This window comes from Callithrix jacchus, chromosome 11 (genome assembly GCF_049354715.1).
Source record: "Callithrix jacchus isolate 240 chromosome 11, calJac240_pri, whole genome shotgun sequence".
In the NCBI taxonomy this organism is placed as follows: Eukaryota; Metazoa; Chordata; class Mammalia; order Primates; family Cebidae; genus Callithrix; species Callithrix jacchus.
Genome location: NC_133512.1, coordinates 109,654,748 through 109,674,728, shown reverse-complemented (window position 1 = coordinate 109,674,728; position 19,981 = coordinate 109,654,748). Strand labels below are relative to the sequence as shown.

Here is a 19,981-nt window from a genome sequence, read left to right as displayed (position 1 = left end):
ACACGTTTGAGCAGCAAGAGGAGGAGCACGGTGACTGAGAGCTGGCTTCTAGCTTGCTTGCTCCCTTGGAGCCACTTTGGGAAGAAGTAAGCCACACAGGTCAGATACATTTGAACAACAATTAAAAAGAGCTTATAGAATTTTTTCCTTCTTTAAAAAAAAACAGCTTGTGGAAACGCTCATGGGCGAATAGTAATACTTGAACTGAGATGATATAATGAAAGAATCAGCACACACCAGGCTTTTCCATCTAACTGTGTTATTATTCCTTTTCCTGAGAGTCCACATAAAAGGATATCAAATTACTCTTCAGCAAACAAGACAGTGAATGACTCTTAAAGCTGTCTTTCCATGATTAATCTGGTAATAATGTTGAACTTCCAGCTTTTTTTTTTTAAAGGGCATTGTTTTCAAAAAGTTGGAACTAGAAATTTACACCGGCTCTCCGAAGACCAAATACTTGTAATGTAACAAAAGTGCAGCAGGTGGCGCGCTCTTACCTTTTCTAGCTGCTCAATGCAGGCGGTGTGAACGACGATTTTACAGACTGCACACTTCCTCCTGAGAGCTGATTTCTGTAACATTCAATTCAAAAGACAAGAAAGAAATGTTAACAGTCTGTTCTGAAGAGTTCCCTAGTATTAAAGAGGGTAGATATAATATATACATAAATACAGCAAATATTGCAATATTTCTATTACTAAGCAAATTTAAAACTTCATCTTAAATATCAAATAGGCTGACAAAGTTTATCAACAGTTCTCCCACTCCCCAAGTAGCTCCGTATCTGCATGACTTAGGGTGGGCTAGATTGTCTCTTCAAATAACAATAATAATAATAATAGCTCCAATATTTTGAGTATATAATAAGAACTGGTCTCTTTATTCTGTCATTTCTGTTTCAGAATCTTACAACAGAGGCATTATTCTCTTCCATTTAAAATATTTTTTACATTATCACTCAAGGGGCTAAGGGGCAGGACCAACATCCAAACTTAGATGTAAGTTGAAAACAGGAATTCTTTCCCTGTTGCCAGAGTGCCGAGATTTTCAGGGGCCATGCATTTTAGGCTTCTATCCCAGGCGCCAGTCTAGATTAAGCTACTCAGGTTCTGCCCAAATCTTCCAGAAGGAAAAGAAGGCAAGTTCAGCTTTTACACCCAGGAAACAATGATAATAACAACCACAAAAGCAGCAAAAGCTGCTAATGGGAATATAACATTTGCTATGTGCTCTTATAAGCACTTCACAAACAGTAGCTCACTTAACCCTCACAACTCTATGAAACAGGTCCTATTCTTAATTCCATTTTACTGGTGAGAAATCTGCCCAAGGTCAGTGAATTAAGGCACAGCAGAGCCAGGGGGTCTGGCTTCAGAGCTCATGCTTATAAGCAGAACACAATTCAGCCTCTCTGACAGTCAGTACCAGTTTAAAGTTATAATAAAATAAAACTTTTAAAGTTTTTCTTTTTCCTCTCATGATAAAAAATAGACTGCATGGAGGGAGATCAATGAGTGGAACCTACATTTCATGACTGCCAGTGTCATGCAGGATCTAAGATAGGAAAGCTCAGGCCTCTCAACAAAGGACAGACTGGAAGGAGCATGTGCATGAATAATTTCTGTGTTTGAGTTTGAAAGAAACGTAATACAACTAAGCCTATTTGTCAAATGGCCTATCAACGCATCCAAGTGCGAAAGGCCCTGAGTGCCTGTTCTTGAGGATACACTTAGACACTGCTGGCAACCTTCCCCTTCTGAGGAATGGTTTCCCCTGCTGAGGTATCATTTTTGAATCAATTGTGTCAGGTAGGTGAGAAGAAATAAAGTATTGCTACTGCCAGAGAAGTCTGGAGGAGCTGCAAAGCACCACCTTGGAGCAGGATCGGGAAAGAAGCTGCAGCCTCATAGGTCTTGGATGGCTGCATTTGTTCAACACGGGGTATTTACATATTATCAGCTGCCTACGAAGAACCTAAAACACTGCAGTACTGCAGCTATGAAACGGGTAGAACATATCCGCTAAGATTTCTTTACCTTCCTTGCAGAGGCTTTCATTACTCTTGGATTTCCTCTTCCTGAGAGAAGAGCATGCTGTAGCACATGAAATAAGTTTGACAACTGCTTTTGCACATATCAGTGATAAAAGAAACCAAAGCATCTAGCTACACTACTGAGCAGTGTCTTGTTCTATTACTAACAAAGAAAATAAGAGAAAAAGGAGAGGGAGGAACGAGAAAACATGAAGTAGTAATCATAGCAGCACAGCAGCAGCAATCAAAAGAACAATTAAAAAATTTCTATTTGGCTCTACAGAGTAGAGCACCCATAAGCAAATCATGGTTTCCCTTCTGTTTCCTATGGATATCCTGGTGCAAATCACTGCTTTGGCACCACCTGCAGAAAATGCATGGGCCACTTGAGTCACATTGCTAATCAGAGTTACAGTGACGCTAAGGAAACTGCAGTTGATTTCTGTCTATTCATTTCCCATGAAACTCCTAGTAAATTACGTTGTGGATAAGCAAAGCAATATTACCAAAGGTAGGCAACTACTTACAGGCTGTGATTTAAGGATTCCTGAAAAGCCTCCCTCCTTGCCAATAACTCCTGTCCTAGTCTAGCTTTATGCTTGACACTATGCTCTGCATTAAGTTCTATGGAGTTCCAGGGATTTTATATGCTCCTATGAAAGTCACTGAGGATGGGAGGAGGACACAGAGGAAACTCAGGAAGCCTCATGCATTCAATGAAACGGGAATGCCTCTTCCTTTCTTTGTTTCACAAATCAGGATTCTGAGTCAAATTACCTTTTTGAACAAGGGATCTGGGCTAGAAGACCTTGAGAACCCGTGGGTTAAGATACATTATGTCTCAGCTTTCTGGAGCCTCATGTAAATGCATTAACATCATTCATATGGAATAATTTAAGTGCAATGTTCGGAAAATGGTAATATATGGAGTCAAGTGCTGTAAGTTGTAAAACTGATTTTAACTGAACTATATTGAATTTTAAAAGATCCTCTTGAAATATATTATGTATACCTGCGTTTTGAGGCAGAATATATAGACCGTATTCTGTATTTGTCTTCATAAAGACTACAACATGATGCTACAAAAATCAGTTGTTTCTCTGTTTCCTGTCCTACTGTTTGGATAGAGCTCCTTTGAGTCATTGTTGCTCTTAATTACCTAAGTGGCAGCTTCTCAACGGCTTTTAATCTGAGAAATCAGATGATCCCAGCTTAATCATATGTAAAATTAAGTATATAAATTGTGAGTGAAGGTCCAAGGTCTTTTGCCCAAGTAAATAGATTTTTCAGTTCCGTAATTGATGGAAACTGTTTTAGCAAACCTGGAATTCTAACCACTGACTTCTTGGTTTATGACTATGTTCAAATGGTTAAAGTGATTTGAAGTAGTTGGATAAAAACTTCAGGACAGAAATTGCCCAAAACATACAGAATTTTGTGCTTAGTTAGGCTGCAATTTTTTATTTTGAAATTTCTAGCTAAATACAAAGGTAAAATGCAGGAATCTGGACATTCTAAATACTGTAAATATTCACTTTCTCCTAAATAACTTATATGAGCCAGTGCTTCGTTCACTCTGAAAGGTGATAAATTAAACTAAGGAAAGTCACTTAAAAGCATTCAGTAGGTTAGCTCTTTTGTTTTTAGACTCAGTTGGGCTCCTGTCTACCAGGGTGGAGTGCAATGGTGCAATCTTGGCTCACTGCAACCTCTGTCTTCTGGGTTCAAGCAATTCTCCTGCCTCAGCCTCCCAAGTAGCTGGGATTATAGGGATGCACCACCACGCCCAGCTAATTTTTGTGTTGTTAGTAGAGACGCGACTTCACCATGTTGACCCGGCTGGTCTTGAACTCCTGACCTCAGGTGATCCGCCCACCTTGGCCTCCCAAAGTGCTGGGATTATAGGCATGAGCCACCATGACCGGCCGAGGTTAGCTCTTATTCTTCATATTGGGATATAATTGTTATAGAGAACCTAGCACAAAAACATAATTTAAAAAATAAATATTGCCTAGAACATGAAACATGTTTAAAAAACTTAAATTATTTTAAAAAACAATAATTTGCTCTCAACGAATTTAAAGGCTCATTGAACTTACTGCTTTAAATACCAAGTGGCACCTAAGCACTCTGACTAAGGGTTTCCTGATTTTGCTGGTGTTAGTATTCAAAAGAAACTTATTTGTAGATGTGTGGCACACGGTGGGCGGGGAGCAAGGTAGGACATATCTGTTTAAACTAAGATAAAATAGAATACAGTATAGATTACATTTCATCATATTACACTGTTCTAATAAAAACATGACCAGCATTTACTTAAATCATAACACAATGATATATATGCTAGGTTTTAGGATGGTGGGCACGATCTCACCAGCAGCCACACAGTGGTTATAAGAGAAAACACATCCTACATATTTCCCATGCTGCAGGCACTGCTGGCATTCAAAATAGTAACAGCTCTCCACCATTCTTCAGCTCATAGCAGGCACGGGAGAAAAATTGTCACAGCTTTAGACCACTGGAGCAGGGGATGGGGATTGAGGAGGACAGAGGGATCAGTGGCAGGCAGTGGCAGAGAGTATGCAATGGTCCCTGATAAGGAGTTCAATATTTAACCCTATCCCACCCACCTACATCCCTTGCCTAAGTCTCTGATCTATATGTCCCAAGAAAGCAATTTTTTTCTTCCTTTGAGCAACATACGTTATTTCTGCTAAGTGGCAACGAATATCTGGTGGGAGTTGAGAGAGTTTGATAGAGAAAAAAAATGAAAAGAAGGAAGGGAAAGATGGTGGTGAAAAATAAAGTTGAAAAAGAGGGAAGGGAAAAAGAGGCAAAGGGTAGGAGAGAAAGGAGAGGAGAGGAAAGGAAAGAAGAATGGGGTGGGTACTTGAAGGCCTTGGGTTACCTAGTTTCACAGACCTATGATTTATAAAAGGATCGGGGCCTTTTTGCTGCCCAAGGTAAATAAAATTAAATATCTGTCATTCTCAATCATGAGAAGTTCGACACCCAAGAAGCAAGAAGCAGGTACAAGGCTGGCTGGCCCCTTCCGAATAAGGCACATGCCAAGCCTTATTTCTCCCTGCAGTGGGACCAACTGTACTGCCTGATGACCACATAGCTTCTGCTGTGGTCCTAAGAGCTTCCCCTGTGCCTTCCCACCTCTACAGGTGCAATCACCAGGGATGGGACATAGGGAAGGAAGTGGGAAAAGAGCCAGCATGGCTACCCTTTCTTAGTCTCCCCATCTCAGGAGAGCTCAGAGGCCAGAGTCTGCTGCAGGACCAAAAACACCAGGGCAAAGTCTGAGATCATGGGACCTCACTCCAGAGTTCTGAGACCTATGCAAGAAATCACAGCTATGAGGCCACAGTGAGCAAAGGGATTACAGCCAGGAAAGGGGCTCCAGGTAGGAACCACCAATGCTGTGAGTGCATAAGGAGGCAGATGGGGCATGCTGCAGAAAGGGCCAGAGGGGGGCCACATGATGAGAAGCCAGGAAGAAGGACAGAGGAGGCTTCTGGGCCAGGCCAACCCCCAGCTGTCCCCCAAGTTTCTCCCCCATGGTTTCTCTACCCCTTAGCCTCCTAGATGGGAAGATTCATCCTGAGGACTAGAAACTGAGGGAAGGCTGAAAATAAGGCAAAGGGAAAACTGCAAGAGAGGCCAGGAGAGTGAGTGCTCTCCTCCTTCCTCTTCTCCTTCCCTTTTAGACCACAAAGCCCAGTCCACAGTAGCACTGTAGAGACAAGGAGGGGCCATGCAGCCCTGGCAGGACTGTCCCTTCCTCCTCTTCAATGGTGGGCTAATGGAATGCTTAGGAAAGTGGAGGGGAGGAACCTTCCTAAGCCCTTAGAATGTCAAGAATCTGGTGTCCTTTCTGTAGGGATCACCTCTCTGGCAACCTACACAAGAACGTTGTTGCTGTATAATCCAAGGTAAATGAAAACAAGGGTTCTTTGATTTATGTAAAAACCTAATTAGAAGAAATGACAAGCATACTCGGCAAGTTCTACTTCTCTGGGGAGTCTGGGATGCAATCTTTAAATTGGCATTAGGAAAAATGAAGAATGACATTATCTGAAAGTTCCAGTAAAATGATTTCAGGGCCAAAGCCCGGCCTCCACTGTCACTCATGCAGGCTCCCCTTTTCCTTCAAAAGAATATAGGACATTCTGGACAAGTCAGAAGGGTGGCTAGCTGAAGTTCCAGCACGCTCCTATTAGCCTAAGTATATCACTAATTCTGTCTATGACAACCGGATCTCATGATTCTAGACGAAGGAGCAAAGAGGCCACATGCCTGGAGGAGTCTATGATCCAAGTGGAAACTCAGATCTCTCCATAGAGGTTCAATTGCAGAGAGACCTCACTCCACATTAAAAGGTCCCCCCCACCCCCGCCCTTAGTAGCGATGGCCCATGTTGGAGGACAGGCCTTCATTTGTCAAGACCCCAGGTGTTTGAGCAACATAATCTGTGGACAGATAAGGACCTGGTGAGGACTGAAACCTTCTGAGATAGCCCCTAACAATCAACAGCCTTGATAAGGGATGATGCCAAAAGTATCTCAGAATATCTGGAAGAAAAGCAGCCAGAACAACTAGAGGTTGGGTTGGAGCTCTTACAAAGGAGTACACCAAAATACTCATGCAACACTCAGATATACACCAATACTCCTGAATCTGCATGTGCCAGGTATCTGGAATCACAATGGTTTGAGGTATCGTACGTAACTGAATCTTCCATATGGCTGAAACAATCTGTTACTGCTGACTTTTCCAGAATATATTTATGGAAATTTCGTCCACCAATTATTTTAACCATCACCATGTGTATAAGGCGACGTGAGTGCTGTATAAGCTATAAAGAGGAAGAAGCTTCTGTCCTTGGAGGAGCTAGCAAGTGACTCGGGAGATGAGAGGGACTTGGAAGAAAAGGCCATGAGCAGGAGGAAGCCACACGTGGGTACATGCTCATCAACAGCTCAGACAAGAAAAGCTATCATTTAGAGGAGGGCAAAATCTGAGGCCGAGCCAGTAAAAAGGGGGTCTAGCAGAGAAAGCAAATGCTTGAATTTGGCCTTAAAATGTGTATATTCAAAAAAAAAAATCAAAGGTATTCCAGCAGGAAAAAGATCTAAAGTCTCTTCATGTAGCAGGCACCAATGCCTCCAAAAAGGCATAGAGATCTTCTTTGGCATATCCACTGGGGGGCGATTCCTGGGCTCCTGGGTGTCTACATACAGGAGTCATTGGGCTCAAGGCTGGTGGCTAAGTGTGGAGGTTTGAACGGTATGTCTGGGGGTAGGTAGAGTAGGATGTTCTCAAACCTGGCAAGTGGGTACACTGGCTGTGTTAAGAAGCCAGAGGAGCTGTCTCATGAGGAGCTGCAAGAGAAGGAGCAATCAGAAGTACTCCCAAGAAGCCATGGGCTTCAAAATTACAGTTACGGGAAGGTGAGGGTTCCTCTGTGTGTTTCCGTGCTGCTCTATTCCAGCACCAAGAACACTGCCCGACACAGTTTTTCTGGAAGGAAAAGGGCAGGGAAGACATGAGAAAGGGCTTCGGGCATAGAGCTCTCTCTGCACTTAGCCCCTCAAGCCAGCCCCGGTCTGGAGAATTGGTGGCTTAGGAAACATTAGGAGACAAAACCCCCACGGGACATAGACATTCTCACAATGAGCAATCCCAAAAGCAGCAGTAATGAGACACCCTCAAGATGTTTGAGGAATGGAAACCCTCTGCCCACAATAGGGAAAAAATACTGTGTGGCTGGGCGCAGTGGCTCACACCTGTAATCCCAGCATTTTGGGAGGCCGAGGCGGGCAGATTACTTGAGGCCAGGAGTTCAAGAGCAGCCTGGCCAACATGTCAAAACCCTGTCTCTACTAAAAATACAAAAAATTAGCCAGTCATGGTGGCGGGCACTTGTAATCTCAGCTACTTGGGAGGCTGTGGCATGATAATCGCTTGAACATGGGAGGTGGAGGTTACAGTGAGCCAAGATCACGCCACTATATTACAGCAGGCTGGGTGACAGAGCAAGACTCCATCTCAAAAAAAAAAAAGAAAGAAAAATAGCATGCAGGCCGCATGGTGATTATAACTGAACAACTATAATATTTTTGTGAGCACAAATCAGATCTCTTCTGGGAGCTCATAGGACTATCTGATCCATAGGGCTATTTTGCAGAAGACAGTCTTACATAGACTGCACAGAGTTAAAAATAGTTACATCTGTTTTATCATGGCTCACCTGATGCCACCAGTGTCTACAGTTTAAACGTTGGAATATTTATTTGGGAACAGTTGCAGGAGTAGGGAGAAAACAGACAGAACCAGGGATTACAGGCATGAGCCACCATGCCCAGCCCTGAAAAACTGTTTTTATCTCACTGAACTTATATTCTCCTGTGAGAGGCCAACAACAAACAAGAGAGGTAAGTATAGTATATAATATATTGATAGAAATAGTACTGGCTGGGCGCGGTGACTCTCACCTGTAATCCCAGCACTTTGGGAGGCTGAGGTGGGTGGATCATGAGGTCAATAGATCAAGACCATCCTGGTCAACATGGTAAAATCCCATCTCTACTAAAAATACAAAAATTAGCTGGGCATGGTGGCGTGTATCTAGTCCTAGCTACATGGGAGGCTGAGGCAGGAGAATCACTTGAACCCAGGAGGCGGAGATTGCAGTGAGCCAAGATTGCAGTGAGCCGAGATCACGCCACTGCACTCCAGCCTGGGTGACAGAGCAAGACTCCATCTAAAAAAAAAAAAAAAAAAAAAGGGAAAAAAGAAATAAGTACCAAAGAGAACATTAAAGAGGGACCAGGAGATAAGAAATATCAGGAGTAGCAGAAGATTGAAGTTGTAGACAGGTTGACCAGGAAAGGTATGAGAATGTCTGGATGCCGAGGATGTGAGGATGCTAAGGAGTGACCAGGGACCGGGTCCAGTATAGGGAAGTGGAGACGAGGCCAGATAGTAACAGCAGGCCAGATTATGGTGTCTTGTAAGTTGTGGTTAGGACACTGGTTTTTTTTTTTTTTTTTCTGAAGAAAAATAAGAAATTCAAAGGCCTCATCACCTCATATGAGAAATTATCACTTTCTCATATGAGGTGATGAGGGCGTGAACTGGAGTAACAAGCACGGAAAAACGAAGGAAAGACAGAGATGTAAGAGTGACTGAGAGCACACAGCCCTCTTCCTAGCCCCAGGCCGGCCTCCACTAAGGTCAACATGAATTCCTCATACTTTGGCCTTATGCCTCTCAGTAGAATCATCAGCAGCCCAAGAGGGCTTCAGTCCTCCCCCTGGGTCAGCTTTGCTGCCGTGTATATGCTGGGCTGACTGCACACCTGACAGTCTCATGCTGTGTTATGGTTGAAAGTGCCTCTCAAGCAGAGCAGGAAAACTCACTTGATGCTCTTCAAACAGCATGATTTGTTCTGTTCTGAGGAACACATTATCGAAAGCACTTTGCATATGAAGTATTTATGTTTATGCTCCTAGCACCTTCCCTGAATAACCTCAGATGTGCAGGTAGGTTCTAGATGCTAGGCTGAACTCCACCTAGGAGGGGTCAATTCCACAGCCTCCCGAGAGACCTACAGGGAGAAAGAAGAGCAGTGCCTCTGTGATGTTTGAACACGAAATGAAATGTTGTCCATTTTCCCTATGGCCAGTGTATTTTATATTTTTCATCTGTAGAGAAAGAAAACTAAAATCTTACAGCAGAAAGACAAAGGGAAAAAAGGACTCTGTGAGCTGAGTATAAGAATTAGAAAGACACACAAAAATCTTTCCTATTTCTGAGAAGCAGCCAAACGGGGCTTACAGGAGAAACAATTTGATAAGAACCAAATTGCTAGAATTGTGCTAATTCAAAGCTAAAGTTGATGACTGGTTATAAAGAATGATGCATCCATCACGTTGTGAGCAATGGATTAGGATTGGTAAAAACTGCAGTCAGAACAGTTCAGGATTCTTTTTAAGGGAGGAAAAATGTACATGTCTGTATCTCAACAGTTTACCCTTATACAAAAATTTGTACTAAATCAAACTCTTTTAAGAGTGCTTTAAAAGTAATTTACATTTCTTTTTAATGAGAAGAAAGTGATAGGCATAAAGTTTTTCTGATAGGCTTCAATAGAAAAATACTGTAAGCCTGTGGTCCCTGATAATCAAGAGGCTGAGGTAGGAGGATTGCTTGAGCCCAGGAGTTTGAGGCTGCAGTGAGCCATGATCACATCACTGCATTCCAACCTGGGTGACACAGCAGGACTTTGTCTCTGGAACAAACATACAAACAAGCAAAAAAGCAGAAAGCTATGATGTGAATCTTAGGAGAAGTCTACTGCTTGGAATTCATTTGGGTGACTACTGCCTACTGAGACCATCTTTTGGAAATCTTACAATTCAGGTACAGTTATTGAGACATAACACAAACATTGCAGCCAGTCTTTATAACAAGCATAGCGAATGGCCTGACAAGTTTGAATGGGTTTGCACAAGCCTAATGAAATGATACTAAGAAACTGATTCACTCAGAGATGCTGAGGCAGAGAGTCATGGAGAATGATACTCAGTGTACCCCTCCATCTAGATGACCGTGCCACTCAGGTAATCCTTCTGCCTCCTCCCTCATGGTCATGATACATTAAAAAGGGTTCCAGCCTAATGAACTTGAAAAACTCTTTAAAAATCCATAATTCTACTTCCCACCCTCACCCTCATTTTACCCAAGAAAACTTCATATTTCATCACTCTTACTATTAAAGTTCTCTATATTTTGTGGCCCTCGTTTCTTGTTTCTGCTTCTTTAAAATTTGCCACTTGTCTTTTCTCTTATTTCTTTCTTTCCATTTGCTTCTCTATGCTTCTCAGCTTCGATGCCAGTAAACAACTATGGCCAGTCACTAGTTTTAACTCATCATATGCAATCTTCCTGGGTTTGGCTTCCTTGTTATATTTTCATACTCTCTTTAAGGCTATTATTTGTGCCAGCAGGTCAAAGTTGCCATGTGTCTTATAGTAGGGTAACTGAAGGGCTGATATACATACAAATATGGATATAAATATAATTACAGGTACACAGACTTAATAAGTAGAAATCATACAATTAGAGCCCTACATACATACACACACACACACACACACATGCATTCACAAATTTCAACCAGATAGACTTGAATGAAGATGGGCTAGGCATATAACAAAAGTCATAAGGAAAACAAGTTAATAGGAAATGCTGTTTCGATGTCTCGGTGCCTTTCTCTAGTTCTGAAGTAGAGAACTTCATCATGGGTATAGCAGAGATTTGAGCCTTTGTACAAATTAGGAAATCTCAACACTTTTCCATTTTCAGCCCTTGCTGGTGTAACAGTACCATAAACACCATCTTACTTGTATTATGAATCCTGACATGTTTCTACTATCAGTTTACTTTGTAGAAATTGAATTATTTTCTTAAAGTTCACAGCTCAATATTTCTAACCAATAATTTAGAGATATTTGCTTTGGTATGGAATATTTCCAGTTCAGAAGCCATGTCAAGCTGTGGTAAAGTTAGCTATCCTTTCACTGCCATTTTTTACATTCCAAGCTAGCTGGTGACATAATTAAGGCAGTCTTCCAGCCAATCTAGTCCAGGAAGACCCACAGACATTTCAGTCATTGTTTACTCAATACTGTATCTCCAATTGGTAATGTTTTCACTGACACATACACACCCGCCCATATCATTTTCTAATGAGGACATCATACTCACAGAGATTTGCCAGGAGGCTAGCAGTGTAATATACACATTACCCACACTGTAAACACAGCTCACTTCTGCCATGCCAAGTAGGTACGACTCATCCACTTTACAGCTAAAGGAACTGAGACCCTATAAGACTGTACAGCTTGCCCAAGAAAGACTAGCTAAGAGTGGAAATGAAGTCTTTCTAACCCAAAGCCATCTCTATGAATTACAACATACTGTTTTCCTCTTTTCTTTGCTAGTGGTAGACTGGGAGAACAAGACTGATGAGGATAGATAAGAAACATGATGTTTAACATGATTGCTTCATATGATCTGTTCTCATGAGATCCCCAGGGGAACTGACTAATGACAACCACACCATAACTCCCTGTGCCAAGATGGCAAAAAGCAGTCTCTGTTCTCCACGAAAACGAAATAAAATGTACTGTAAAAGGCATGGCACTGGCTAAACAGGGCCTAAAACCCCACACAAGTCTGCTAGCTGCATGTGTCAAATCTCCCTCTAAAGGGCCTTAAAAATGAGGCAGGAATTCAGAGTCCTGAATTGTAAATATAACAATACTGAAGTGGCAGGGTTGATCTGGTGACAGGTGTCTGTGTGTGTATGTGTGTCTCTCTCAACCGTCACCTCATTGAACTCATCCATTCATTCAGTGTTAAGTCACACAGGGGAACTATTCAGTGCAGTCACTTATCCTCAGTGTGGGGAACACAGGAGAGTACAACAAGGGCAGAGTCCCTGAGCTAAATGGAGCTTATGTTCTAGTGTTGGAGACATATAAATAAGCGAGCAATTTAAAAAATATGATAGTAAGTGGTGTTTGGTATAAAAGGTTGACAGAATGGGGCAGGAGCAGAGGGGAGGGGCAGCCTGACTCAGCTGGGCTAGTTGTTTCACCTACAAGCTCAGTCCTCAACTCTCCTCGAGGAAACAGAGGTAGTAGGTGATTCTAAGACTCTCCAAACTAGTCATCTGGGCTGTCTCTTTGGCTTCCATTTCTCAGAACCACTTTCATTCCAGGAGGAGTGATTACAGTGGACAATATTTACTGAGTTCCTATGATTTACCAGACTGCTCTTATATATGCATTAACTCATTTAATTTTCACAACAAACACAAGAAGCAGTATTATCCCATCCTACAGCTGTAAAACTTAGGCTTAAAGAGGTTAAAACAAGGACCAGTGTCACACAACTCGAAGCCTGGAAATCAGAATTCAAAGCCAGGTCATTTGATTCCAAAGCCCACACGCTTCATCATTGCATCACCTGCACCTCCTTAAATGAAGACACCGGTGCAGGATTTTTCATTTCCTTGTGTTTTTAAAGCATTACCTTCTGAATATGTATCTGCCTGGGTGAATGAGGCAGGGAACAACTAGCAGTAGCAGCTCTGAACAAAGAGACGGGGCCGGTGATGGTTTCGGAATAACCGGTAATGCATCTAACGTTTCCACCAAGACTGAGTGCCTCTGAGCAACAGGAATATTGGTTAAACGCTACTGCTCTGGGTCCCTGCTCTTGGAAAATACTGGAAGAAGAGAAAGCATTTCTGTACACCTGGGCATTGCCTTGGTAAAATGTAAACCTCATGCTAAATCAGATGCAAATTATTTTTATTACTAGGTAACAGGACCATACAATATCAAATAACAGCAGACCTGCTTCACAGAAACACGCACCCTTACACAAACACACAAATGCAGCCTCAATCTAAAATTCTCATCACAGAAGAGATGACAATTATTCTCAGAGGTTCAAACTCAAGTGATAAAATAAGACACATAGGCTTTGACCTAATGAAAGTTTAGTATAAAGGTAAAAGAACTGCACAAAGACAGAAGAGAGTGAGTGAGCCTCTGTGGCCCTTTTCTTCCTTTATCTTTAGGTAGAAGTGAACAGCCCAATACAACCACTTCAATAGGTTGTTTGTTGTTATGGATCAGAGATGAGTTTGAATCCTAGAAAAGCTGCAAAGCATTGTGTGAGCATTTCTCAGATACTTTTCCATTGACTACTAAGATCCCACAAAATGGCAATGGGTGTTCTGTGGGGTAATTAATGGGTTTCACAATCCTCCTATCCCCTCAAAAAAATGTAGGAAATCCTGTGTACCTTATATTCTTCATTGAGTCATAGAAGCTATTTATATATCAAAGGCATTCAGTGTTTTCAAAATTTATGGTCATGAGCTCCTTTTAATGTATAATACCCTGTATTGTTTTCATGAGTTTAGTGTTCTCCAGAACACAATTTGAGGTAAGAAGTAAATGGGCTTTGCAAATAGACCATGGTCCTATTGATTCAGGGTCACCTAGAAGTGGCAGAATCCTAAAGAGCCCTTGGCTTCATATACTACCCCTATTCCCATCACATGAAGTGAGCAGTATCAGTACTAGCTTCTCCTTTAATATACAGACAGCACTTCATACCAAACCATCATTGTAACAACCCCCGTGATAGTTGTCATAGTAACAATGGCTAACAGGTCCTGAGGGCCTACCGTGTGCCAGACACTGTTCCAAGTGTACGCGTGGATGATCTCATGGAAATGCTGAGCCATCAGGCCAGACATATAATGGGTGACATTAATTCCGCCACTGGGAGCACCCCACTCTCTTCCTCTCTTATAACCACTAACTAGGAAGTCAGTAGCAGAGAGTGTGTCAGTGAAAATTCTTTTCTTATTTTTGTTGATGGCTATACTTTCTATGAGTCATCTTGATTCATTAGATCTTCAATATCCTAATGGAGAAAAAGGCCTCTGGCAGAGAATGGCTGGCACCCAAACAACTCAGAGAGCTGGCTTTGCCTCATGGGCTTTATTGCCACACACGTGGTTCCCTCTGACAGCCTGCACCGAGCTCAACCAAACTGCCATCTGGGGTGTGGATCATCAATCTGCTGTGCCAGACAACTGGTATTTGAGGCTGACAGAGCAGGAGCAGCATGCAGGCAGATCTTGGTGCATTCTAAGTCCAATGCTGGTGCTCCGTGGTGCATACCTGCTAGACCTGAATACACAGAGGGGCAGAAAGACCCCCGCAATGCAGGTCAGGCTCTGATTCTCTCATCTTCTCACCCACAACACACAGATGCATGGGAACCAGCATTTTCACAAGCTGCTGCCTGGTGCTCATTCTTCCTGAGATGAAACAGACAAGGTGTAACTGGGCTCAGAGTCATTTTCGTTTTTAAACAGCAGAAAACGGAAAGGTTCTTTCAAATAGGGCAGAGAGCTGCGACCCTTGTACTCTTCTTGAATGTTTCTTCCAAGAATCTAAGGACATGGCCAGCATTCCTGTGAGCAAATGTTGTGATATCCCATTGCAGACAAGGAGGAGGCTTCTGATTCACCAATAAGAAAACACAGCATGCGGCCGGGTGCCGTGGCTCACGCCTGTAATCCCAGCACTTTGGGAGGACGAGGCAGGTGGATCACGAGGTCAAGAGATCGAGACCATCCTGGTCAACATGGTGAAACCCCGTCTCTACTAAAAATACAAAAAATTAGCTAGGCATGGTGGCGCATGCCTGTAATCCCAGCTACTCAGGAGGCTGAGGCAGGAGAATTGCCTGAACCCAGGAGGTGGAGGTTGCGGTGAGCCGAGATCGCGCCATTGCACTTCAGCCTGGGTAACAAGAGCGAAACTCCATCTCAAAAAAAAAAAAAAAAGAAAGAAAGAAAACACAGCATGTGAGATGAGATGACAGAATGGGCAACTGATTTGTCACACTCAGTTGTTCCAAGTCACCTGGTAAGAATATGGATGGTACACACAGCAGCAAAATGACAGATGAAGGTGTAAGAGTCTTAATGCTGGGATAGACAGAATCATCCCAAATACAAGGCCTTGTTAAGCCAAAGTCCAACCAAACCTGCTAATTAGCTTGCTCAACTCCATGACATTGAACCATAGTAGGAAGAAGAGGAAAATGAATACAATCATTTGTTACCTGATTTTATCCCTCTACTGATTCTGAGAGGTAGATTTAACCACCACTACTTTAAAGGGGAATCTGAGGCTCAGAGAGGCAAGACAGAACTTGCATTTTTATCTACATCTTTTTGTCTCTGGATCTGAAGCTCTCACCTTCCAATTCTCCAATTCCCATATCACATGGCCTCTCTAATGCAATTCATTTACTTTCTCAATAAAACTGTACTTGACAAATTGCAAGCAATGTGAGAAGAAACCTTAGAATTAGAGGCGGGTATCACAGATGGGGTTCATCTATTTTCACCAAATATTACCTACAAGGAAAAGACTAAAGCAAAATACAAGAACAAGACAATAAGAAAAGCAAAGCAGTACCTATTAGCTGGTCCACAAAAAGAGGGTGGCATGAGCACATTTAAAAATAGGGAAGATATATCTGGTAACAGCATCCTGAAGCCTGACAGTTCCATTTTTCCTCTTACACAACCTAAATGCTCACTCACCTCACCATCTACCTACTGTGTTTCCTGCAGCTCCCAGCTTTTGACACCAACCTGCCTGTCTGCTCAATTATACCACAACCACATACCACTCAACTTAAACATTCAAGCCTGCTGTAGAAGCACCTGTGTGCGCACATGTCCATCAGCCTATGTAACTGTGATATAAGTCGCCTTATAGAATGGTTACTACATTAGTTTCCTAGCAGTGCCCTAAGAAGGTAAAGGAATCTTAAAGCTCTGGATAGTGAGGAAGCCTCTAGGACTCTTCTTTCCCTTATCCTTCAGGTAGAAGTGAATGGCCCGATATGACCACCCCAAAAGGTTGTTGTTATGGATCAGAGATGAGTATGAATCCCAGGAAGAGTGCAAAGCATTGTGTGAGCATTTCCCAAATACTTTTCCACTGACTACTAAGCTCCCACAAAATGGCAATGGGTATTCTGTGGGGAACCCAAATCAGGCAACCTAAAACAACAGAATGTTTTCTCTCACACTCCTAGAGGCTAGAAGTCCAAAATTAAGACTTCAACAAGGTTTAACACCCTTTTGAGGGCTTGGAGGGAGAATGAATTTCACGCCTGTCTCTTAGCTTCTGAGGAGAGCCACAATCCTTTGAGGGCCTCAGCTTGCAGCTGCACCACTCTAATTCCTGCCCTCATCACCACATGGCCTTCTTCTCTGTGTGTGCATCTCTGTGTGTCCTCTAAGGATATGTGTCATGCTGGATTAGGGCCCTCCCTGCTCCAGTATCAACTCAACCTAATTAATTACATCTGCAGCAACGCTATTTCCACATTGTTACATTCTGAGGTACAAGGCATCAGGACTTCGCCATATCTCTTGGAGCACACTATTCAGCCCATCACAGTCACTATACACCAGGTGTGAGAACCAGGTCACCTTTTTGGTGCTGCCAATCTGTTTCTGAAGTGGATCAGTATCTCTCTACCCTGACAGTGAACAAGAATCATCTGTAGATCTGGTTGCTTGTTTGACATCATGCTCAGTCCCACTCCCTAGAAATCCTGATGTAGTACATCCAGAATGGGAACCAACACTTTATAGATAATGTTAAAAAGTAAAATGGCATAAATGACTATAATGCTCATCCAGAAATAAGAATCACTGAGGTCTCTCTTCATAGCGATACTTTAAATCTAGAAACTGAGGCAACAAGAGGTGAAGTGATATGACCCAGCTTGACTCAGTATACAAATGGAAGAGCAGCCTTTCACACCCAGGTGAGTCTGATACAAAGTCTGTTTCCTTCTGACTGCCCATGCTACTGATCTGTTGCCTGTTCAGGTCGGTGTGACCATGGTGGCTGTGAACATTTGTGTATCAACGTAGGCAAGTGTCTTTCAAGTCTCAGAGTAGGTGTATACTGATATGGACTCCACGGATTACTACTGGAAGGGTGAGTTCCTTTAGGGGCAAATATTTGGCTAAACACGTTTGTATAGCCTAACCCCAGAGCATGAGAGCAGTTTCTATCCAGCTGTGCCTGCTAAACGGTGAGGCATGGGGTACTGAACCCAGCCCACAAATGCTGACAGAATAAATGAATAAATGTACATAAAAATAAATGTCACCAAACAACAGTGATTCCGGCTGGAATGTTATTTCAGGTTTCTTCATGTCTATAATTAGCTGGGAAACAGTGATCTTTCTACTTCAATTTCATTACTTTTGCATCCTTTTCTTTTATCTAGACCAGGAAAAGAAACAGTTGCTAATTTGGGAGCTGTTGCCAATTTGGGAACAAATTTAATTCCGTTACGTATGTGCTCACAGGTATTCTACTGTATTAAATGTTGCCACCATAGAACTGTAGAATAGGAAAGGTCACGTGGTTTAGCCCTGCAGCTTGAGGAAAACGTCTCCCACAACTGTTCTAGGGTTTTGGAAGTCACTGCCTTGCTTTCAGTACCCTCCCATATCAGTTCCCAAATATCAGTCCACATGGCAGCAGGAAGTCCCAACTTTGCAGGGCAGTTTGGATTTTACATAGACACCCTAATGTCCCCATAAGCTAGGGCAATGCTGCTCTGCTTTATCCCTAATATTCTGTCATCATTATTAACAGCAGCCACTTTCACCCTCAAAAGAGTCTTGGTTTAGACAATGTATGACATGGTCACAGTTCCTAAGCCCACCAGCATTTACGATAGGCACTCCAAGTTTTTGTTTAAAAAAGACCTAACTCCACTCTTATTTCCATTTTCCTCTGACATATGCTCTTTGGTGAGCTCATGCATGGCTCATGACCGCCACCTCCTTTGAACAGAGCTTGACCCACCTGTGAGTTTGCTCATGTTCCTCTTCCCTGCCTGAAATGTTCTTCTTCAAACCCACTTATGTAAATCTTACCTGTCTTTCAAAATTGAGCTCAAACCCCATTTCCATGAAGCTGCCTGTCTGCTTCAACCCACACTGACTTCTTCCTTCTCTTAACTTCTACTTGTGACATTTGCTTTGCTAAAATAGGGAAGGAGTGAAAGGCATTTCATAGATGATGGAGTAAGGCCTCCCCTGAGCACACTCTGCCTGTACTTTTTAAGGAGCCTGCAGGTAGTACCTGGTTATGGTAATTTGGACCCAGCCCCAACAGGTAGGCTTTCTTCAAAGGTGGTTCATTCAATTAGAATATAAATACACAATCTACTTATACATACTTTTTTCCCCAAAAAAACTGTTGTTCTAAGAAAACAGCAAATAGAGCATTTAAACTAAAAACTCCCCTGGAGACTTCTATGTCTGACCTCTTCCCCAAAGCAGCTGTGCATCCCCAACTACAGCATCCTTGAAAGATGGCCACCCATGTTAGCCACAAACACACATCCCTCCCATCAATCTCTCCAGACACCTTGTTCTCTTGCTGGGAAGCTCAGGCCGACAAATTTCTTTCTTATCCTACAGTATTTCTCAAAGTTAGGTTTGCAGACTATTTGCACCAGAATTATTTGTGGTGCTTGTTAAAATCACAGACTCTCAGCCAGGTGTGGTGACTCACGCCTTTAATCCCAGCACTTTGGGTGGCCGAGGCAGGTAGATCACCTGAGGTCAGGAGTTTGAGACCAGCCTGATCAACATGGTAAAACCCGTCTCTACTAAAAATACAAAAATTAGCTGGGTATGCCAGTGTGTACCTGTAACCCCAGCTACTCAGAAGGCTAAGGCAGGAACCCAGGAGGCAGAGGTTGCAGTGAGCTGAGACCACACCACTGCACCCAGGCCTGGGCAACAGTGTAACACTATGTCAAAAAAAATAAATTGCAGATTCCCAAGTCCAACTCCAAGTATACTAAATCAGCCTTTGGAGCAAAGAGGGAAATAGGAGTGTGCATCGTTAGGTTTCCCAGGTGACGTTTATCTATTGTTATAAAGTTAGAATTGGTGTATTCTAGCTCTATGACTTTTACATTTCTAACAACAGATAGCAACTCCCTTTTCTTTTCTTCAAAGTAACTCTTCAAATACTGGAAGTCATCTCTCTGCCTTCCCTTCTAATACTCAGCTGTAGCCCATGTAATCTAACATTTCTTTACAACAAGCTTCTATCCCCTGAGCCAACTTGAGCTCCCTGCTCTGGGTCCTCTGCTGCTTGCCAATCTCACTCTCAAAATGGGATGCCAGAGATGACATGTGCCTCACAATGCGAGGTGAGGAGTGAGACAGAGAGGATTTTCAGTGCTTTTAGTACACACTGTCCATTTTGTGAA

The 19,981-nt window shown here is 42.6% G+C and overlaps 1 protein-coding gene across 17 annotated transcripts in view; it reads right to left on the bottom strand.

Moving 5' to 3' along the window:
• DGKI (diacylglycerol kinase iota) overlaps nt 1–19,981 on the bottom strand; it is a 448,494-nt gene that overhangs the window by 259,693 nt on the left and 168,820 nt on the right. For all 17 annotated transcript variants that reach the window (XM_035254659.3, XM_035254662.3, XM_035254663.3 and 14 more), the window contains exon 4: nt 501–575. In XM_035254659.3, coding sequence (XP_035110550.1) covers nt 501–575 — 75 coding nt within the window. The remainder of the gene's footprint in view (nt 1–500; nt 576–19,981) is intronic.